The 22657-nt window shown below is 48.5% G+C and overlaps 1 protein-coding gene across 4 annotated transcripts in view; it reads right to left on the bottom strand.

The window, feature by feature from the left end:
• SUPT6H (SPT6 homolog, histone chaperone and transcription elongation factor) overlaps positions 1 to 22657 on the bottom strand; it is a 40735-nt gene that overhangs the window by 4647 nt on the left and 13431 nt on the right. For all 4 annotated transcript variants that reach the window (XM_077970587.1, XM_015118904.3, XM_028836136.2 and 1 more), the window contains 28 exons: positions 22266 to 22424; positions 22094 to 22170; positions 21546 to 21738; positions 21226 to 21310; positions 20285 to 20558; positions 18916 to 19017; positions 18544 to 18660; positions 18103 to 18192; positions 17774 to 17916; positions 15271 to 15419; positions 14721 to 14819; positions 13842 to 13971; positions 13606 to 13756; positions 13275 to 13429; positions 12882 to 13077; positions 12118 to 12257; positions 11877 to 11994; positions 10457 to 10533; positions 10092 to 10227; positions 9657 to 9794; positions 9411 to 9578; positions 8682 to 8809; positions 7339 to 7546; positions 6666 to 6813; positions 5839 to 5981; positions 4048 to 4188; positions 2368 to 2563; positions 531 to 769 (listed from right to left, as the gene is read on the bottom strand). In XM_077970587.1, the coding sequence (XP_077826713.1) occupies positions 531 to 769; positions 2368 to 2563; positions 4048 to 4188; positions 5839 to 5981; positions 6666 to 6813; positions 7339 to 7546; positions 8682 to 8809; positions 9411 to 9578; positions 9657 to 9794; positions 10092 to 10227; positions 10457 to 10533; positions 11877 to 11994; positions 12118 to 12257; positions 12882 to 13077; positions 13275 to 13429; positions 13606 to 13756; positions 13842 to 13971; positions 14721 to 14819; positions 15271 to 15419; positions 17774 to 17916; positions 18103 to 18192; positions 18544 to 18660; positions 18916 to 19017; positions 20285 to 20558; positions 21226 to 21310; positions 21546 to 21738; positions 22094 to 22170; positions 22266 to 22424 (4100 nt within the window). The remainder of the gene's footprint in view (positions 1 to 530; positions 770 to 2367; positions 2564 to 4047; positions 4189 to 5838; positions 5982 to 6665; positions 6814 to 7338; positions 7547 to 8681; positions 8810 to 9410; positions 9579 to 9656; positions 9795 to 10091; positions 10228 to 10456; positions 10534 to 11876; positions 11995 to 12117; positions 12258 to 12881; positions 13078 to 13274; positions 13430 to 13605; positions 13757 to 13841; positions 13972 to 14720; positions 14820 to 15270; positions 15420 to 17773; positions 17917 to 18102; positions 18193 to 18543; positions 18661 to 18915; positions 19018 to 20284; positions 20559 to 21225; positions 21311 to 21545; positions 21739 to 22093; positions 22171 to 22265; positions 22425 to 22657) is intronic.

Here is a 22657-nt window from a genome sequence, read left to right as displayed (position 1 = left end):
CCAGAGCTGAGGCTCTTGGTCCTTCCTCGAATCCATCCAGAAGAGAAACCGTGGCAGGGGACGGGCTTCTCAGTCCTGCTGAAGCCTTACTCCATAGCAAAGTCCCCTCAATTTATCCATCTGTGTCATGTCCAGATATATTAGCTCACAGGGCATAAAGTCCTTTAAATCCTGGCTTTGATTCTCCCCTAGTGCTTGGGAACAACAGGAAAATTCACCAGATTTCTCTTCACTGAAAACAGAAAAGAGAAACTTGATATATGTGTGTGCGTACACATGTGTATTTTCTTCTTTTCCTCCACCAGCTCTCTCTAGGTAGACTATTTTAACGTTTGGAAGACAGGAAATGAGGGGACAAAATAAACAAAATTGATATCAAATGACTCATTCTGCAAACCACCTCCCCTTTTGTTGCTCTGCACAGCTAAAATACCTATGACCCGAGTTACTAATGTCAGGTGAAGGCGCCCTGAACAGCGCTTTTCTGAAAGCAGGAGTGGGATGGGAGGCGGGCAAGTACTGGCTCTCACCTCACTGTTGATCCACAGAGTGGCTCCCAGGCTGAAGGCATTTTCCTTGCCCTCCTCCCGCACATCCACGTGTTGGTAGATGCCATCACTGACTTTCCAGGTCACTGTCAGGTGGTTCTCGCCCTTGCTGCTTGGTCGGATAATCACATCACCCTGGTCCATGGTCTCCATCATCTTTTCTGCTTGCTTGAAATTGATATTATGGAAGGATGGGTGTGCGATCACTCTCTTGATGTATGCTGAAGAGAGCAGAAAAGTAGTACAGACTGGATGATGCAAGTAGGAGCTGGCAGCAACAGGACAAACCAGGCCTTCACTTCTTATTTATTGAGTTGGGGTGCTCTGTCACCTGGGCTGGAGTGCCAGTGGCACAATCATGGCTCACTGTAGCCTCGAACTCCTGGGCTCAAGTGATCCTCCTGTCTCGGCCTCTAAAATAGCTGGGAATACTGGTGTACATCACCATGGCTGGCTAATTTTTTTTTTTTTTTTTTGAGACAAAGTCTCATTCTGTCACCCATGTTGTAATGCAGTGGTGCAATTTCGGCTCGCTGCAACTTCTCCCTCCTGGGTTCAAGCAATTCTCCTGCCTCAGTAGCTGTGATTACAGGCGCCCACCATCACGCCTGGCTAGTTTTTGTATTTTTAGTAGAGACGGGGTTTCACCATTTTGGCCAGGCTTGTCTTCAACTCCTGACCTCAAGTGACCCACCTGCCTCAGCCTCCCAAAGTGCTGGGGTTACAGGCGTGAACTACCACGCCTGGCCATTTTTTTTTTTTTTGGGACAGAGTCTCACTCTGTCACCCACGTTGTAGTGCAGTGGTGCAATTTCAGCTCACTGCAACTTCTCCCTCCTGGGTTCAAGCAATTATCCTGCCTCAGTAGCTGGGATTACAGGCGCCCACCACCACACCTGGCTAGTTTTTATATTTTTGGTAGAGACAGGGTTTCACCATTTTGGCCAGGTTGGTCTTGAACTCCTGACCTCAGGTGATCTGCCTGCCTCAGCCTCCAAAGTGCTGGGATTATAGGCATGAGCCACCGCACCCGGCTCCTGGCTAATTTTTTTTTTTTTTTTGAGACAGAGTCTCACTCTGTCGCCCAGGCTGGAGTGCAGTGGCTGGATCTCGGCCCACTGCAAGCTCTGCCTCCCGGGTTTATGCCATTCTTCTGCCTCAGCCTCCCGAGTGGCTGGGACTACAGGCGCCCACCACCTCACCTGGCTAGTTTTTTTTTTTTTTTTTGTATTTTTTAGTGGAGACGGGGTTTCACCATGTTAGCCAGGATGGTCTCGATCTCCTGACCTCGTGATCCGCCCGTCTCAGCCTCTCAAAGTGCTGGGATTACAGGCTTGAGCCACCATGCCCGGCCTCCTGGCTAATTTTAAAAATATTTTTGTAGCGATGGGCTCTACTAAGTTACCCATGTTGGTCTTAAACTCCTGGGCTCAAGTGCTCCTCCTACCTTGGCCTCCCAAAGTGCAGGGCTACAGCCATGAGCCACCCTGTTTGGGCTTAATTTCTGACCCACTATTGGATTGTGAGACTCCTTCACCTTCTCTGGGCCTGGATTAGCTGATATGAAGGACACATTAACCTGGGCTCCTAGGACACTGAAAGAATGAGGCCTTAAGAGTCACAAGGCAAATGTGACCCAAAAGACTCTGGGTTCCAGCCCTACCTATGACTCTTTCATGACATCTCCAGGCCTCAGCACCTCAAAGCTGAGTACCTACTTCCACTTGAGACTGACACATGTGCATCCTGTGGCCTGAATCTCGCACTGGGAGAACTGCCAAGATTCAGGGTGCACAGAGATGGTGGGAGGCACACTCACTGGTCCGCTGCTGCTTCCGCTTCATGTCCTCCTCCTGCTTGTGGTCTGCAGCTTCAGCATCAAAGTCATAGTAGGTGTCCTTGGGCAGCTTCCACTCATTGTTCCTGTCCATGAGGTCTGAGGTACGGCAGGTCAGGTCTGCACTGAACTTCTCAATGTCAATCTTCATGATGCGGCAGTGAACAGTCATTCCCACCTAGATCCACAGAACATTTGAGCTGGAAGGGACAAAGATGATCTAGCCCGATGCCCTATTTCACACACGAGAAAACCAAAGTCCAGGCAGAAAGGTGTAAGGTGTAAAGTGACTCGCCCAAAGCCAGCCAGCTGCTGAATGGCAGGCTGGGAGTTTGGCGTGGAATCCCTGCATTGATGCCTCCACTCTGGGCAGGAAAACCAGCTGGAGCCTGCTGGATCTACCCTGTCCCTGGCACTCTTCTCTTCTCCAATGAAGTTGCCTAGTTACTGCTCCTAAAGTGCCATCAAAGGTTGACTCCCCAAAGTCCCCCACTTTTTTTGAGACAGTCTCACTCGTCTCCCAGGCTAGAGTGCAGTAGCGTGATCTTGGCTCACTGCAACCTCCACACAGGGTTCAAGCAGTGCTCCTGTCTTAGCCTCCCAAGTAGCTGGGATTACAGGCGCATGCCACCACGCCCGGCTAATTTTTTTATTTTCTGTAGAGACGAGGTTTCACCATGTTGGCCAGGCTAGTCTCGAACTCCTGACTTCAAGTGATGATCCACCCACCTTGGCCTCCTGAAGTGTTGGGATTACAGGTGTGAGCTGCTGCGCCTGGCCTGACTTCCCTTTCTGAAGGGGAAGCAAAATAATAGCTGTTTTCTGTAGCTTACCCTTGACATAAGCCCTTCTAAGTAGTAGCAAAAGTCAGTCACTCTGCATCACTCTCCTCCTTGTGAAAAATCTCCCCAGCTTCATTTGTTAGAACTATCTTTCCCCAGCCCTCCTAAGTCATAGTTCTCAGGCATTCACAACACTCAGAACCAGTGAATTTGGCAGAGCTGGTATCAGCTATGTCACTAACTGGGTGATTCTGAAAAATGCTGAATTTCTCTGACAAAAGACAGTATTTCCATTTCCATCAGCATGTGAGATTAGAGACAACATATGTCGATGTCAGTGCTGGTATCTAGTGGGTGCATAATATATGGCCGGAAAATAACAGAACAGTAAGGAAGCCTAGAGATTTCCTCCCCATCCACAGACACCATCTCAAGGTTCCTTCTGTTATCTGGTTCTGCCTAGAGGATCCAGAGGCTCCCTGTGCACAGGGGCTGTGCCATGCATTATTTTCCATCCTCTACAGCACTGCTGCCTGGTCTTGGGAGAACAGGCAGAGCCTTTTTCTGTTTCACAGCATGAAATGCTGGGCCCTGCCCTCTGGACTGAACTGCAGCTTCCCACACAGGAAGAGAGAGCCCTCTCCTAAAGGACTGGGAACTTGCTGAAATTTCACAAAGGCAGTGAACAAAAGCTGCTACTCATTCAAATGCTTCTCACCCTAGCTTCTTTCAACTAGTTATAAATCTTCCCTGAAATGCTTCCCACCAGAAGCCACTGGGAACAGAGCCTAACTTCTGGTGGGGACAGCCCAAAGTTAAAGACAACCTGATCTGGGCAGCTGAAAATTGCACTATGACCTTAGGACAGTCAGCCCTCTACCTTCACTCGTTCTTCTGGCCGCTTTACCACTTTGTCACTGAGGAATTTGGTGGGGATGAAGCCGGTGACACCATTGTCTAGCCGTGTTTTGACACCGATGGCCTGGCCTGGGCACGAACCGCTGTCAAAGTGGTTCCACACCTAAAGAGGGCATGAGGAGAGGAGCTTGATTATCAAGATTCTAGAGATCGCTTATTCAGAAAAGAGCTCCCAGAGGTGTTGTAATTTCTTTTACCACTGACACCTTGCAGCATGATCTGAAAACACAATGATGACTTAGTCATCTGCCAAGACAGAATTTGAACTTCTACAAAGTCCCTTGTCTCATAGCTGATGCTTGGCACCACTGGCCATCAGATGAATCTTTTTCTTTGAGATGGAGTCTTGCTCTGTTGCCCAGGCTGGAGTGCAGTGGCGCAATCTTGGCTCACTGCAACCTCCGCCTCCTGGGTTCAAGCCGATTCTCGTGCCTCAGCCTCCTGAGCAGCTGGGATTACAGGCGTGCACCACCACACCGGGTGGATTTTTATATTTTTAGTAGAGACGGGGTTTCACGATGTTGGCCAGGCTGGTCTCGAACTCCTGACCTCAGGTGATCTGCCCACCTAAGCCTCTGAAAGTGCTGGGATTACAGGTGTGAGCCACCACGCCGAGCCATCTTTTTATTTTTCTTGAGACAGGATCATTCTGCCTAGGCTGAAGTGCAGTGGTGCAATCAGGGTTCACTGCGGCCTCAATCTCTCAGGCTCAAGTGATCCTTCCACCTCGGCCTCTCGAGTAGCTGGGACTATAAGCGCACGCCCCCTAGTCGGGGCAATTTTTTTTTTTTTGAGACAGAGTCTTGCCTGTTGCCCAGGCTGGAGTGCAGTGGCGCAATCTTGGCTCACTGCAAGCTCTGACTCCCAGGTTAACACCATTCTCCTGCCTCAGCCTCCCAAGTAGCTGGGACTACAGGCACCCGCCACCACGCCCAGCTAATTTTTTGTATTTTTTAATACAGAAAAGGTTTCACCGTGTTAGCCAGGATGGTCTCGATCTCCTGACCTTGTGATCTGCCTGCCTCAGCCTCCCAAAATGCTGGGATTACAGGCATGAGCCACCGCGCCCAGCTGCCCCTTCCTTTTTAAAAAAAGGAGATGGGGTCTTGCTACGTTGCCCAGGCTGGCCTCGAAATCCTGAGCTCAAGTAATCCTCCCAAATCAGCCTCCGATGTAGCTGGCACAGGCGTGAACCACTATATGTACGTGCCACCATGCCTGGCTGCCATTTTGTTTTGACCCAGTGACTGTAATAAGTTTCCATGTCAGCCTTTTTTTTTTTCCCTTTTCTGAGACGAAGTCTCATTCTGTCGCCCAGGCTGCGGTACAGTGGTATGATCTTGGTTCACTGCAACCTCCACCTCTTTGGTTCAAGTGATTCTCCTGTCTCAGCCTCCTGAGTAGCTGGGATTACAGGCATGTGCCACCGCAACTGGCTAATTTTTGTATTTTTAGTAGAGATGGGGTTTCACCATCTTGGCCAGGCTGGTCTCGAACCCCTGACCTCAGATGAACCGCCCACCTTAGCCCCACAAAGTGCTAGGATTATAGGCGTGAGCCACTGTACCCAGCTATGTCAGCCTTCTCAGAAGGGACTTCATGCTAAACCTGTATGTTTTCTATCTGTCTGCCTTCCTTGTGTACTTGTTTGGTAAAAGCATGATCTAGAACACCCTCATCTCTGATTCCCTTTAGGCACCGAGATCATTCAACCAAGAAAATCCACTGAGCAAGATAACGCTGCAGCACACACCTCGCTTAGTTCAGGGAAATTGTCCTGCTGACAGAAGGGGCACTGCCACAGCCCTGTCTCATCATTGCGGATCGCCTGGTCATAGCTCTCACCCTGGGGACGCCTGTGGGCGATGCCAGTGACATTGCAGATGATGAGCTTTCCTGCAAGAAGGAAAGAGGATGGGGAGCAGGCTCAGAGAATGTGGAAAGAACTTATTTCCACCAGCCTTTAAGTGACAGAATATCTGACTTCCTTCCCATCCTTGAAGAGGGAACTCTTCCTGAGCTTTATTTATTTTTTTGAGACGAAGTCTCGCTCTGTTGCCCAGGCTGGAGTATAGCAGCGCCATCTCGGCTTACTGTAACCTCTGCCTCCCAGGTTCAAGGAATCCTCCTGCCTCAGCCTCCAGAGTAGCTGGGATTACAGGTGCCCACCACCACGCCCAGCTAATTTTTGTATTTTTAGTAGAGATGGGGGTTTCACCATGTTGCCCAGGCTGGTCTCGAACTCCTGGCCTCAAGCAGTCTGCCTGCCTTGGCCTCCCAAAGTGCTGGGATTACAGGCATGAGCCACTGTGCCTGGCCGTTCCCCTGATTTGATGATACAGAAAATAAAGCTATAAGAAGACTAACTGCATGAAGATTCCACAGCACATTGGAAGCACATCTGACCTTAAATTCAGTTTTGATTTTCAGTCCAGGACTCTTCAGTCTTTTAAAATGCTCTCCTGGTCTTCCCCATGTACAACACAAACCTGCCTCAATCTGCTGGAACTGCTGCTTGGTTTGAATGTACATGGTAAACACACCCCCTGCTCCCAATAAAAAAACGACCCCAGAATTTACCAATGTAGAAGGTCTCTGGTGTTTCTTTGGTTAACATATTGAAGATCTCCTCTGTGTTGGGAGAGCGGTAGGCTGTCCGGAGGTCCTTGTATCGACAGCTCAACTCTGCCCGGATGTCATAGAGTGTGATGTGTTTGTCACCATAGCCCTGGGGAAGAAGCCCATCAAGAAGAGCCTTGCAGCTGCCCCCCAACCTGAGCCTCAGGGAGTCCCGTGGAAGGGGCGGGCCTCTCCAGATGGGAGTACGTTTCTGTCAGGGCTTCTTCTCTTCTTTCCATCAACATTTACTAAAGGTGGTTTTCAAACTTAGCCATGAAACACTGTCCTGTAATCAAAATACTTCACGGAACCCCAATGAGTCCACAGATATATGCAAAGCTGTGCTGTTAGAAAGGAGGAAAGGGGGCCTAGATGGAAACTGTAGTACTGACATCCTCCCAACTCCCTCCTGCCCCTTGTAATTATGGTGGCAATCTCAGACTCCCCTCGCTCCTTAACAAGCAGACCAAAAACTTCCTTGAGGAATCCGGTAGAGCAGGGCAGGAAGATGAGAGGGTCAAGTCTGCCATACTTACAGTATCAGGCTTTCTCTGCACACTCACTACCCAAGTCTCCTACTAGCCTGGCCACTTGGGATGGGTTTTCCTGCGGGGCCTTCCATGCTGTCCCTTACCTGCCTCTCCAGCTCTTCTGCAAAGGCATCAAGGTCCAGGTCTTTGAGTCGCTCTGGGTTTTCCAATATTTCTTCGAGGGCTCCTGCAGGATTGGCATCCTCGGCTGATTCATCGTATTCCAGGGCATCCACTGCCATCTTCCTAGCCCACTCATAAGTCTCAGGGTGGACGCGGGAACCATCAAGGACTTCAATATATGAGTCAGTGCTGGAGGAAAGGCAGAAAAGGAATAGGATATAGAACGAGAAGCTTCTAGTAACATCCCAAATGTCCACCAATGGGGAACTGGTTAAATAAATTAGGGCACCTCCATACAATGGAATACTATACAGCCATTAACAAGAATGAGGTAGATCTATGTGTGCTGACATGGAAAGATGGCCACAATATATTGATACGTGAAAAATGCACTGCAAAAACACTATGAACCATATGATCCCATTTTTGTAGTAAATGGGTAGTTAGTAAATGCATAGCAAAAATAAAATTTAGAAAAACTGTAGTATACATAAAATTGTTATGGTAGTTATCTCTGGGGGGTGGGATTATGGGGGACTTCCACTTTCTGCATAATATTTCTACATGTTGAATTTTATATGATGAAGTTATATGAGTCTTATAATAAGATAAATCAAGAAAGGGGAAAAAAAACCTTCGAAAATTTGCTGATAGCTATTTTCCCCCATAAAGCCTTCCCAGGCTGGTCTTGCCCGTGCACTCACATGGACCTATGTTATTCGTGGAGTGTTACAGCAAAGCTGAGTGGAAAATGAAGTTTTAGAACTTGAAGCCTATTTCCCCACTGATTTCCATTACTGAATGAGGAGCTATGTGCCCGTGGAAAAGATCCTCCAAAGACTGAGTTGATAACTTCTGGAGAGGAAGAGGTCAATAGTGAAGTCCAAAGTCCAAGTGAATAGAACTTTCTCTTAATAACATCATCTCAAAACATACCAAATCTCTCTCCCCCTTCCTTATCTCTTCATACCCCCAAACTCCTTTTTCATTGCCCCTGCTATTCCCACCCTTATCTGGCCACAACAAACCATAATAAAAAAAAAGCAAGTTTGTGTTCACTGAACAAAATCTTGTGTTTTCCATGCTTAATTTATAAGCTAAGCTGGTCCTTTTTATGTTTCTCTCACATGAAAAATGTTTCACATAATTGAACCGATCTTTTCCATAGGTCAGGGGCTCTTGACTGAATAAAGTTCCTTACCTTTTCTTTAAAACATTTCCTAAATTAAATGGCTTGTGGCCCTTTGATAGCCCTAACCCCTGAAACCCGAAAACAAAGCCCCCAAGGGAATTCCTCCTGCCCCATCCAGGCAGAGGGCATCACCTGTCCCCCAGGGAGGCCGTGTCGATCTTGAGGAAGCCAGCGCAATTCATGAAGACTTTGGGACCCATGTGGCACATGGTGACCAGCTGCGTCCGGCTCTCGAGCCGGGTGTTGTTCTGCTTCAGGATCTGGGGGAGAGAGCTGGACTGAGCCAGGGCAGTAACCAGGCCCCACCTCCCCAGACTGTTCCAGTCTCTATTAAACCCTCGTAACAAAAATTCTGTCCCCACCCAGTATCTAGTTGAGCACTACAGCACGCTATCGACTACTCAAAATTAAAAAACAAACAAACAAACAAAAGTTTTGCTTTAAATGGGAAAATAATAAATGATGTTATACCTACACCAAAGACCTAATGTACGGCTTATAAGTTACAAGTTAACACTAGTTGGCTGGGCGCAGTGGCTCATGCCTGTAATCCCAACACTTTGGCTGAGGCAAGTGGATCACTTGAGGTCAGGCGTTCGAGACCAGCCTGGTCAACATGGTGAAACCCCATCTCTACTAAAAATACAACAAATTAGACGGGCGTGGTGGTGCAAGCAGCAGTGAAGGGCACAGCTTTGGCCAACTGGGTCTGAAGTCAGACTCTGACTCTCACTAGCTGAGTGATTTTGGACAAGTCACTAACCTTGGTCTTCCTGAGCTATTATATTATACTGACAAAGTATATATTCATATTCAATGAAATGGCAAGTTTTAAAATTTCTGAATTCACTCCAATCCTACCTTCAGGAGGTGGGTCCCTTTCCGAGGTCCCAGGCCACAAACATACTGGATCAAGGCCTGGCTGTAAGGGTGGGCAATGGCACGGTTGACATCGACCCCGACCTCATTGACTCGGTTGATAAATTCACAGTACAAGGCGTTGAGCAGCTCCTCTTTCACCACATGCTCCTGTTGACATTAAGCAGGCAGGAGTAAGGTTACTCTGCCTTTCCCTCCACCCAAGTCTGCCTGTCAAATCCTACTCACCTGCAAGGGGTGAAACTTGAGACACAGGATGTCTTCATCGGAACTGCACACCTGGGCAAATTCAATCAGAGGGTCCTGGATGCGCCGGGCCAGGGAGACGGCCTGTCTCAGCACTGGAGGGTAATCCCGGAATTCTGCCTAGAGTCAAATGAGGGTCAGCAGGGCCTTAAAATACCCTCAGCTCCAACATCAAGAGGAAATCCAAACCATTCTTGTTTAAATCATTTTCTCTGCTTCTCTGGGATCTTTTTTCCTGGGACCGATTTAATTTCTGGGACTCCCAATCTGAACCATAACTGCAAAACGGAGAACTTCCGCATGGATAAGTACACAGGTATAATCCTGTGCCCTGATAACCTTTGTTTCCCTATTTAATCTCTTTGGGACTAATAGCACTTGCCTGGGCAGGCCCTAAGGGTGGGGCTCAAGCATTACCTCTGACTTCTTGCTGTTCATATAGAGAATGGCCAACTCGTTGTCAACCAGCTCTACCCCAATAGATGACAGCTGCTGGCCCTGATCCAACTCATGTACAATGCGTTTCACATCTTCAATCAACATCTGGGCGTCCCTGGTGGGATGAGTGTTGGTCAATGAATACATTTTCTTAGGGATGGACAGTCTCATGACTGCCTTGGGAGCAGGGAGGAAAGGGCTTTGAAGACAATGAGGTAAAACATCGCCAGGCACACTCCCTGCACAGGCACAAGCCCCATATGTTATAGGTATATGCCAGATACAATAATAAGGGATGAATTGGGTCATAGCCTTAAACTAGGTGTGGTCTAATTCCCACCTACCTGTTCTCTCCTGCAACTGTCACCACATGAGGCTTCTTATTCAGGAGAAATTTCTTTAGCGTTTCAATGTCTTGAGCCTGGATTGAAAGAAAATTGAAGCTGAATGGCTCTGAGGATGTGAAGATTTCAGGCAATTCTGTCTCCCTATGTTGGAGATCTTGTAAGAACTGGAAAAGTCTTCAGATATCTGGTCCAAGGTGCTTCCAAGGAACCATTCCCACCTCTTCCTGAAAGTTGGCCACCCTGCCTCTGCTTAATAATTCCACTGACTAGAACGGCACTCCAGTGGTACTAGCTGCCACTGGCTAGGTCGCAAGGATGAAGTGAGGAAACCGTTCTTTTTTATTGTAGACCAAAATCTAATACTTAGCCACTGGTTCTAGTTTTGGTGAAGCAAAACAAAGAACTAGTAGCCGCTCTCTTTTGGGTGTGGGCCCTTTGAAAAGATCAACATGGTTAAGTATGATTTTCTTCAGCCTAAAAATGTCCAGTTTCTTATGATTTACTTTCCAGTGCCTCACACTCCTGCATGTCCTCCTTCTGTGGCTATTTCATTTGTGGTGTGACTTTTGCTAAAATGTGAGTAGTTAGGACTATTAGATATTCTGATCTCCATTTCAAGATTTTAAGGGCTGGCTGCAGTGGCTCACACCTGCACTTTGGGAGGCAGAGGCAGACGGATCGCTTGAGTCTAGGAGTTTGACACCTGCCTAGGCAATATGGTGAAACCTTGTCTCTACAAAAAATACAAAAATTAGCCAGGCATGGTGGTGCACGCCTCTGGTGGTCCCAGCTACTTGGGAGGCTGAGGCAGGAGGATCACTTGAGCCTGGGAAGCAGAAGTTGCAGTGAGGTGAGTTCTTGCCACTGCACTCCAGCCTGGCGACAAAGCAAGACTCTGTTTCAATAATAATAATAATACAATTTAAAAAAATAGTTGTTTCTTAAGAAGTTTTTCTTTCAGGAACGGGGCTCTGTCAACAAAACTCAAAGATACCACAGATACTATTAGGATAAACAAAATTCAGAAATATACCAACCAAATGAATTGAAAGTCTTCTTTCCTTGGAAAAAGAGACCCTGAAAGGCTAAAGCAGGGAAAAGGCTGGCTTCACGCCTCAGTGGCTTTCAGCTGCTGGAACAGCCTGACCCAGATGCTGGTAAGAACAGAGGCAGTTAAAGCAACTCCAGAAGCACACAAGGCCTAGGAATTGGCCTCAAGCCAGAAGCAAATTCTGTACCAGATAACTTGAGTGCCATCTACTGCTCATGGAAGGGAGGCATCCCAGGGGACAAGTCAGTGACCAGATCAGAGAATCAGTCTTGCATAGGATTTTGCTTAGACCATAATCACTTATTCCCACTGAATCATAAGACATACTCCAGATGTACACTTAGTAACCTCGTCCTAGCCACTTGCCTTCTTTTCCCGCTCTTCCTCTCTCCACGCAGTTCGCCGTTTGGTAAAATGGGGCAGTCGAAGGAAGTCTGTCACTTCTCCTTCACCATTGACCAGGGCACAGAACACAGGGTGATCTCTGCCAGATGGACAGAAAAACAAGAGTGCAATAATCAGCAACATGAAGTTATAAATGAGAGAAAAATGAAATTTAGGAAGACAGATAAGAGATGGTGCTGGGGAGGCAAAAACAGGCTGTTACCTGGCAGAGGAGAAAGCAATGCCCAGGACTCGAATGCCTTTCCCTTGGTTCTCGTCCATAAAGTCGTCATCTTCTTCCACCTGCTGATCTGGTCGGTAGGGCGCCACTCTCAACCAATTGTAGAGCTTTCGACTACAGGCCTGGGGGAAGAGACACAAGGGATATTACATACACGATGACATTATGGTCATCAGGCTCACCAAGTGTGCTACGGAAACACACTCATACACACGTGCGAGGGTGTGTGCTTTTTTTTTTTTTTTGAGACAGAGCCTTGCTCTGTTGCCCAGGCTGGAGTGCAGTGGTGCGATTTCTGCTCACTGCAAGCTCTGCCTCCCAGGTTCACGCCATTCTCCTGCCTCAGCCTCCAGAGCAGCTGGGACTACAGGTGCCCGCCACCAGCCCGGCTAATTTTTTTGTATTTTTAGTAGAGATGGGGGTTTCACCACATTAGCCAGGATGGTGTAATCCCAGCACTTTGGGAGGCCAAGGCTGGCAGATCACGAGGTCAGAAGATCGAGACTATCCTGGCTAACACAGTGAAACCATGTTATTTTATACTAAAAATATAAAAAATTAGCCAGGCTTGGTGGCGGGCGCCTGTAGTCCTAGCTACTTGGGAGGCTGAGGCAGGAGAATGGAATCAACCCAGGAGGCGGAGGTTGTAGTGAGCCGAGATCGCGCCACTGCACTCCAGCCTGGGCAACAGAGCAAGATTGTCTCAAAAAAAACACACACAAAAAATCATAAGTCTCTGCCCTCACCTTTATGACATATTCCTTGGCTTCAGCCAGCAGCTTGTTCTTGAGTTCTTTGGCCATCTGCACATAGAGGAACTGTTGTAAAGCCCGTTCGATGGCCATGGTGCGCTGCCGGTTCCACTCCTGCACCTGGTGGCTGAACTCATCTCGGTAGTAAAACTGTTTTATCTCTTCAAAATATGTCTGGTCGTTGCCATAGCTGAGGAAAGACACAAAGCTATGGTGTCAGGAATGGAGAAAAGGGACACCCAATGTCCACAAACATTCTAAGCAAGCCAGAGACAACAGCTTGCTCAACTATGAAATTGTGGCTCCCCACTCCTGAGGGGCCCTTCCCTCCATCAGACTCCTCACCAGGCCTTCTCCAGAGAGCCTCCAGGCCAGGGTTCTGCTTACCCTTCCACTCCCTTCATATCTATGCTGATGTCAGTGGTGAGGAGTCCTTCGTCTTCAGCCAGGCATATCTTGAGGAACTGATCATCTCTCAGTTCCTTAACAGGCTTGTTCTTTAAGTACTTGAAGGAATAGGCATAGTGGGCCTCATCCACATCCTGCACACATGAAGGGAGAATCATGAGCCTGTGGATGGGCTGGGCCAGGCCCCAGGAGAAAAGACTGCCTTTCTGCTTTCAGGCACACAGCTCAGTGAAGTGGAAGGCAAGAAACTCAGGCCAATCAAAGAAGGAGCTGGGGCACATCTTGGATCAAAGCCCTTCACCCAGCTCACCTTTCTACCTTTCTTGGTGGGGGTTATATTTAGCTTGGCTCTCTCTTGGAAGGTTTGCCTCAGCACCTGCCGGACAAGGGGCTCACGGGCAATCTGCAGGGCTACCATGTAGCGGGCGCCTTCTAGCACAGCTTCTGGAGTAGGGAACTGGCTGTGGGGAAAATGGTGCAGCTACAGGACCAGGCTGTTGTGGCCCTCAGGCCCCTCCTCCTGTCAGTCACCTGCTGCACACCTACCTGCAAACATAATCCTTGGCCAGCTCCAAGGGCTCTGCGGGAAACTGCTCTGTCTCATGCCGCTGGTAGCTGTCCCGCAGGTTCTCCCCAAACTGCTCGGGAGTAAGCCCAAACTTTTTGGCCAGGCCATCTAAAGCAAACAGAAGAGTGAAGGGTAAGGCAGCAGATGGGCTGATAAACCTCTTGGCTTTCAGAATCTGGAGTTGGAATTCTGGGAACCAGCCTTTGTTATTTTCCTGAGACGGTCTCGCTCTGTTGCCCAGACTAAAGGGTAGTGGTGTGATCATGGCTCATTGAAGCCTTGACCTCCTGGGCTCAGGCGATCCTTCCACTTCAGCATTCCCGAGTACCTGGGACTACAGGTGTGTCTCACCACTCCTGGCTAATTTTTCTGTATTTTTTGTAGAGTCTTGCTATGTTGACCAGGCTGGCCTCCAACTCCTGGGCTCAAGCGATACTCCCACCCTAACCTTCGAAGTGCTGGGATTACATGCTTGAGTCACTGTGCCCAGCTAGGGCACTGGAATTTAAAGAGGCCAGGAATGAGCAGGACCAGGTGGTCAAAGAACAATGAAAAAACTGATTTTAAACACTTGATGGGCTGTTATAAGGCAGAAGAAACAGACAGACTGGACTCTCTCCCTCTAATCATGAGTTTCCCATTACCTCAGGAAATTAGAGAGACGCTGAACTGTCACTGTGGGGCGGGAATGGGTATGGAGAGAAAGTGCTTTTGAAGACCAGATAACAGGCTGGTTCAGGATTGGATTGGTGACTGACCCAGAGAGCCTTTGTTTTTCCTGCCAACCAGTCTTTTTTTCTGGGTAACTTCCCTTGCTCAGGCTAGAATGCCTAAATCCCAAAGAAGCTAGCTTTTACCTAGCCCAGCACTCTGGCAGATGGTGTACATGTCTCGGCGAGAGGCTTGCTTGAGCTCTGGCCCCCTCTGCTCCTCATCTTCTGCCTCATCCCCTTCACCTGGGAAGAAAACACGGGGAGATTGAGGGTTCTAGTTTCCAATCACTCCCAAGGATCTGACACATTAGGAGAGAAGCCTTAAAGGGTACCCAGCCAAGGGTCTCCTTCAAGATGCCATGGGCCATCAAGTCTCCTGGGTTTTTGAGACACAGCCTCGGTTTGTTGCCCAGGCTGGTGTGCAGTGGCGTGATCTCAGCTCACTGCAACAACCGCCTCTAGGTTCAGGCATGCCTCAGCCTCCTGAGCAGCTGGGATTACCGGTATGTGCCACCTAGCCCTGCTACTTTTGTATTTTTAGTAGAGATGGAGTTTTGCCATGTTGGCCAGGCTGGTCTCGAACTCCTGACCTCAGGTGATCCACCTGCCTTGGCATCCCAAAACGCTGGGATTACATGCATGAGCCATTATGTACAGCCATCAAGTCTCCTGGATTTTCTTTTCCAGCACTAACCTTCTTCATCTCCCTCTTCCCTGACACGCTTCAGCTTCTTGCGGCTAGCTTTGGCGGCGTTCTGCATCTTAGGGATGTCTCGGCCATAATAAAGAAGAAAATGGTTGTAGACATCTTTCAGCTCATCCATTGACTGGACATCCTTGAGCCTGAAAAGGAAGAGACATAAGGTTTCAGTCATCACTGCGGAAAGGATATAATCCAATTTGGCTCTAAGAGGTCCAATTCCCAAAAGGCAGTATCCCAACTAAAATGGGATCCCAACCAGTTTTTTCCAATTATTATTATTATTGTTATTATTTTTTTGAGACAGAGTCTCACTCTGTTGCCCAGACTGGAGGGAGGATGATCACTTGAACCCGGGAGGTTGAGGCTGCCGTGAACTGTGACCACACCACTGCTCTCCATCACCACTGCTCTCCATCCTAGGCAACAGAGAAAGACACATAGCTGGGTGCGGTGGCTCATGCCTGTAATCCCAGCACTTTAGAAGGCCAAGGCGGAGGGATCACAAGGTTAGGAGAGCGAGACCATCCTGGCTAACATGGTGAAACCCCATCTCTACTAAAAATACAAAAAATTAGCTGGGTGTGGTGGTGGGTGCCTGTAGTCCCAGCTACTTGGGAGGCTGAGGCAGATGGTGTGAACCCGGGAGGTGAAGCTTGCAGTGAGCCGAGATCACGCCACTGCACTCCATCCTGGGCAACAGAGCAAGACTCTGTCTAAAAAACAAACAAACAAACAAAACAAAAACAAAACCAAGACACATGATAGCCCTAGACCGTATCTTACTTATTTATTTTTTTGAGGTGGAGTCTCACTCTTGTCACCCAGGCTGGAGTGTAATGGCGTGATCTCAGCTCACTGCAACCTCCACCTCCTGGGTTTAAGAGATTCTCCGGCCTCAGCCTCCGGAGTAGCTGGGATCACAGGTGCGCACCACCACACCGACTAATTTTTGTATTTTTAGTAGAGACAGGGTTTCACCATGTTGGCCAAGCTGGTTTCAAACCCCTGATGTCAGGTCATCTGCCCACCTCATCCTCCCAAAGTGCTGGGATTACAGGTGTGAGCCACCATGCCAAGCCCGTTTTCTTTTTTTCTTTTTTTGAGACAGAGTTTTGCTCTTGTTACCCAGGTTGGAGTGCAATGGCGCGATCTCAGCTCACTACAACCTCTGCCTCCCAGGTTTAGGCGATTCTCCTGCTTCAGCCTCCTGAGTATCTGGGATTACAGGAGCCCAGCTAATTTTTTGTATTTTTAGTAGAGACGGGGGGTTTCACCATGTTGGCCAGGCTGGTCTTGAACTCGTGACCTCAGGTGATCTGCCCAGCTCAGCCTCCCCAAGTGTTGGGATTACAGGCATGACGCATGCCCGGCCTCCTCTTTCTTTCTTTTTTGAGATGGAGTCTAGCTCTGTCGCCCAGGCTCTGTGGTACAGTGGCATGATCTCGGCTCCTGCAACCTCTGCATCCCAGGTTCAAGCGATTCTCCTGCCTCAGACTTCCGAGTAACTGGGATTACAGGCGCCTGCCACCACGCCCAGCTAATTTTTGTACTTTCAGTAAATATGGGGTTTCACCATGTTGGCCAGGCTGGTCTTGAACTCCTGACTTCATGACCTGCCCACCTTGGCCTCCCAAAGTGCCGGGATTACAAGCGTGAGCCACCGGGCCTGGCCCCAGCCCCCTTTTTCTTAAGAGACAGGATCGGCCGGGCGGATCACGAGGTCGGGAGATCAAGACCATCCTGGCTAATATGGTGAAACCCTGTCTCTACTAAAAATACAAAAAAAAAAATTAGGCATGGTGGTGGGCACCTGTAGTCCCAGCTACTCAGGAGGCTGAGGCAGCAGAATGGCATGAACGGGGGCGGGGGGGCGAGTGGGGGGCCGTGGCTTGCAGTGAGCTGAGATCAAGCCATTGCACTCAGCCTGGGTGACACAGCGAGACTCTATCTCCAAAAAAAATAAATAAATAAATAAAATAATTCCTGGGCTGAAGTGATCCTCTTGCCTCAGCCTCCCAAGTAACTGGGACTATAGGCAGAAGCCACTGTGCCTGTGCCTGGCTTCTAATTTTTTTTTTTTTTTTTTTGAGACAAAGTCTTGCTCTGTTGCCCAGGCTGGAGTGCAGTAGCACAATCTCAGCTCACGGCAACCTCTGCCTCCCGGGTTCAAACAATTCTCCTGCTTCAGCCTCCTGAGTAATTGGGATTACAGGCGTGCGCCACTGCTCCCAGATAATTTTTTGTATTTTTAGTAGACATGGGGTTTCACCATGCTGGCCAGGCTGGTCTCGAACTCCTGACCTCAAGTGATCTGCCTGCCTCAGCCTCCCAAAGTGCTGGGATTACAGGTGTGAGCCGCTGTGCCTGGGTGACAAGTTGGATTTCTAAGGGATGGGGCCCTGTGCTACATATTCTCCAAGGTTTAACAGTGCTCTTGCAGGGCCAGCCTTGGTCTGAGGGCTTCCCATAATGGAATAAACACCGCATGTTTTACCTCTCCATGTCAGTGGTGTCCAGAGCCCGAATGCCATCGGCAAGAGGTTTGTCAGGGTCAGCAGAGATCTGTTCATACTGATAAGCCTGCATCTTCTCAAACAGCCGTGTTAGGTTCTCTTTACGGATCCGCAGCTGGGTCCACTAAGGTGAAGTAGGGCAGGAATGAGGGCTCGTATTCAGCCCTGGAGACCCAAGGCTGCTCTGTTCCTTACCAGAAAACCTAGTTGGGGGGACTAGACAGGCCTGGGAGGTTTGGGTTTGTGGTATCCTGGTAGTAATGGTGCCTACCCGGGCCCATACCTCTTGGGTGCCACGGATCCACATTACCTTTTCATCCCACTGCCAGACTCTCCATAGGTCATTGATGTGCAACTCAGGCTCCACATACTCCTTTCGGTAGAAGGCAATAAAAGGCACCTAGGATGGCAAAGAGACTGCAGTCACTCAGAGACGATAGATCTGCTAAGATCCCCTCTGTCAGTAGATAATGACTTTCTGGACAAACAGCTCCAGGAAATTCAACAGTCAGAAGCTTGGCCTCCTTCACAGCCCTTCCAGGGCCTAGTGCTTTCCTCAACAGGAGAAAATAATGCTGCAGACAGGGTAGGATTGTTCTCGTGATCACTAGGGTCTCTGCGGGTCCTAACACTTCTTGAGTCACGGATAGGGGATGGGGAAGGGGGCTCCCACCTCATTTAGTTAACTATCGTTTCCCTCATCCCCTAACTAAATTTCTCACCAATGGGCCACCAGAGCTTGAGGTGTTACCTCAAAATGCTGATTTCGCATGAAGCCCAGGGCCTCTTTGATCTTCTGAATTGTGCTGGGCCCTTTCCGACTGAAGCTGCTGGCTGGCTGCCCTCGGTCTAGGTAATCACAGCTTTCCTAAAGCAGGAAAATAAAGAAATAGCAAAACAATGTCACTTGGTTTGTCTCACCACACAAGACTGCTTAATAACAAAGCATAACTTTTCCAGATGAAATCTAAAAAATTTTTCTCATATACACACACTTGTTGGGACTACATACACAGTTTTCTGTACCAGGCACACAGATGTATGAAATAGGGGAGGACGAGCTCCCCATCTTGATGAAGTGTCTTTTGGTTCATGTCAAAACCTAAGGATCTTTTCTGCGTACCTGGAGAGAAATGGTTGGTGTGGCAAAAGCATTCCTGTAGATCCAGTCAGCTTCTTCTTCTAGTTCATCATCTTCAGCCCCCTTGACTGGGATGGAGCGGAGCTGCAGTGGAAAAGACAACAGATGGACTTTATGTCTCACTTAAGAAAAACATATACCTTTTTGGACAGAAACGCGTGATCATCAAGTGTACATTTCCATTATTGTTCTGGAAATGCCATACCAGTGTTGTTCTGGCATGAAATAAGCATTGCTTTCTTTTCTTTTTTTTTTTTTTTTTTTTTTGAGATGGAGTCTCGCTCTTGTTGCTCAGGCTGGAGTGCAATGGCGCGTTCTAGGGTCACCTCAACGTTTGCCCCCGGAGTTCAGCCTCCTGAGTAGCTGAGATCACAGGTACCTGCCACCACGCCCAGCTAATTTTTTTTTTTTTTTGAGATGGAGTCTCGCCCTGTTGCCCAGGCTGGAGTGCAATGGCGCGATCTAGGCTCACTATAACCTCCACCTCCCAGGTTCAAGGAATTCTCCTGCCTGAACCTCCCAAATAACTGGGATTACAGATGCATGCTGCCACGCCCAGCTAATTTTTTTTTTTTAATTTTAGTAGAGACAGGGTTTCACCGTGTTGCCCAGGCTGGCCTCTAACTTCTGAGCTCAGGCAATCCACCCGCCTTGGCCTCCCAAAGTGCTAGGATTACAGGTGTGAGCCACGCAGCTAATTTTTTGTATTTTTAGTACAGATGGGGGTTTCACAATGTTGGCCAGGCTGGTCTCGAACTCCTGACCTCAGGTGATCCACCCACCTTGGCCTCCCAAAGTGCTGGGATTACAGGTGTGAACCACCGCCCCTGGCCATAAACATTTCATAATTTTTTTTTTTTTTTTTTGAGACAGGGTCTGTTTTTAGGCTTCAGTGCAGTGGTGCAATGATGGCTCACTGCAGTCGTGACCTCCCAAGCTCAAGCAATCTTCCCACCTCAGCCTCCTGAGTGGCTGAGACTACAGGTGTGCACCATCACGACCAGCTAGTTTTTTGCATTTTTTGTAGAGACAAGGTCTTCCTATGTGGCCCAGGCTTGGGTTCTTGGACTCAAGCAATCTGCCACCCTGGTCTCCCAAAGTGCTGGGATTATAGGTGTGAGCCACAGCACCCAGCCTGTATTTCACAGATTTCTAAAGAAAACAGTATTTCAAGAACCGTAAGCAAGGTAGAGTCTACCTTCCCTTCTCTAAGAGCTGGATTTCCCAGGCCCCGGGTGAGATGGGGTTCAAAGCCCATGCTGCATACTCAATGCTAGACTTTTGCTAGATTATTTCTTGGCTACAAGGTAAATATGGATTGGTATAAGAGCAGAGGCTGGTGGTTTCTTACCTGGAACCTCTCAGGCAGGTCAGTGGCTCGGATTTCATTGTCCTGATCTGTGAGGTGGCTGCTTTCTAGCTCACTGGGCTCATACATTTCAAAGATGCTCCTACGGCTCACACGCTTCTTGGTGGTCTTCTTGGGGCGCACTCGGATTTCACCCTCAGCCTCATCATCCTCATACTCATACTCTTCCTCCAGTTCTTCATCATACTCATTGTATTTCTCAAATTCATCATAGTCAAAGTCCACACCGAAGATTTCCTGGGCTTCTTGCAGGGCCCTGTGGGTGGCAGCAAGAGGCAGTTGGCTCAGGTTCAGGTGAGAGGAGAGAAATGCAGCCCTTGCATAGATCCTTTACTTGTCCCAAGGAAACTGAGAGGGTTAGGAGGAAGGTAAACAAAATAACCATATTCACTGCGGACGAAAGGCTTCCATTGGGGGATATTTCTGGGCAAATTGTTGTATATGGAAGAACAAAAAGCCCATCTTTGGCACCTTCAAGTGACAGTAATCAAATAGCAACAGAGCAGACGGGTCTGTATCTTGCTCAGTGGACCCAGCTTCTGCTAAGGCATTACAGTATTCCCTTAGAGCAAAAGCTTTCATATTTGTTAATTGTGATGCGGGCATTTTTTCAACAAAATTGCATTAAGAATGTCAATATATATAATTGAATAAACATGAAGCTGTAGGTGGAAGAGGAATGCTGGAGCCTTGCCCGTGTGGGACTCTACTCCAATCCCACAGTAGCCCTAGAGTGCCGAGACAGCTCCTAGGGTTTCCAGGAGCAGTCTGAAATCACTGCCTGGTAGAGGTTATTTGAGGCAGGGAAGCAAAATGCCTGCAAGCTGGGAATGCCCCATTTTTGGCAAAGGCCTCTGACCTCCTCCTTCCTGACAAGGCCCACTCAATCACTTTATTCCCACCTTGTACCAGACCCCACTCACGCGTCTGTGTATCCAGGAAGCTTTTTCCGCCACTTAGGTTTTTTCAGAGGCTGCCCATCATCATCCACAATGAAGTCGTCAATATCTGGGTAGAAAAGGAGGGGTTGGGGTTCAGAGTCAGAGACTGAGCCAGGACTAAATTGCTTTGGTTTCTACTATGTGAGTGGTCAGTGAGCAAGAGAAGGGAAGCTCCTGAAAAGGAACTTCTTTGTGTTAAATGCTGAAGGATGTAGCTAAAGAATGGTTTCCATCCTGTTCCCATGGGCCAGGAAATCCCAACATCCATCCAAACACTGGATTCCCTGCCCAATATAACGTACCTGACTCCTCATCATCTTCTTCCTCCTCCTCTGGAGGAGCCATGGGGGCCTCCATGGCCTCCTGCCCCTCTTCCCCTTCCCCATCCTGGAAGATTTCCTCCGCAATAGCTTCTTTTTCATGCTCCTCCTTGCCATACTCCTCCTCATCATCGTCCTCATCATCTGACATTTTTTTGACACGCCGGTACTTTTGCTAGGGGTGGGAAAACCTGCCTTATCAGGATCTGAGGAGTCTCGCATATGGATACCACATCTCCAGTCTTACTCGCTTCTTCCCACCACAATTACTCTGACCAAGGGAGATGGGAAAGAACATGCTGAGTGATGCTCTTGTAGCCTCAAAGCCCGTCCTTGAAACTTGGACAAGACTTTCTCTAACAGGCACCCAGATTTGGGATGCAAATCTAGGCTCTGTAGTACAATGACACCAAACACCATGCTCTAATGTTCTCCAAACTGTCCTGCATATGCCTCCTCACCCAGAGACACTGAAATTTCCAGGACTTTTTTCTTCACCCCCAGGGACAAAGACAAAGAATGATACTTACTCCTCTTTTGACTTTGACACCCAGATTCTCCTCAATGAGGTCAAAATCATCATCCTCCAGGCGGTCATCAAAAGAGGCTGGAGAAATAAAGTGTTGCCCATGGTGATGGGGAGGCCCTTTTCTGCTGGAACCTCCACCCAAGCCTCACTTGAGCCAACAATAGACTACTCACTGCGTTTTCTCTTCTTGTGGCCAACATCATCTTCTGAATCACCAGAGTCACTGCCCTCATCCTCCTCCCCTTCATCTTCATCATCATCGTCATTGATAAAGCCTTTCAGGTTGCCCTGCTCATCCTGATCATCTAGGTTCTCCTCCTCCTCCTCCTCATCTGGAAGACATGCATGTTTGAGGCATGGAGACTGAAAAACAGGCTAGCAGTTCAGGGCCACTTGATTAATGCGATTATCCATTTGCTCTGCACCTAACGACCTGGGTGCCACGTTAACTCTTCTACCCCATGTAAAGATGCAAAACATGGCATTGACTTAAGAGTAGCAGCATCTGGAAAGAATGTTTTTTTCCCCCTACATTCACCATCTGTCTTTGGGCAGGGTGATCTTC

This window comes from Macaca mulatta, chromosome 16 (assembly GCF_049350105.2).
Source record: "Macaca mulatta isolate MMU2019108-1 chromosome 16, T2T-MMU8v2.0, whole genome shotgun sequence".
Classification (NCBI taxonomy): domain Eukaryota; kingdom Metazoa; phylum Chordata; class Mammalia; order Primates; family Cercopithecidae; genus Macaca; species Macaca mulatta.
The sequence above is the reverse complement of the archived record's forward strand: the minus strand, read 5'-3'. Positions and strand labels throughout refer to the sequence as shown.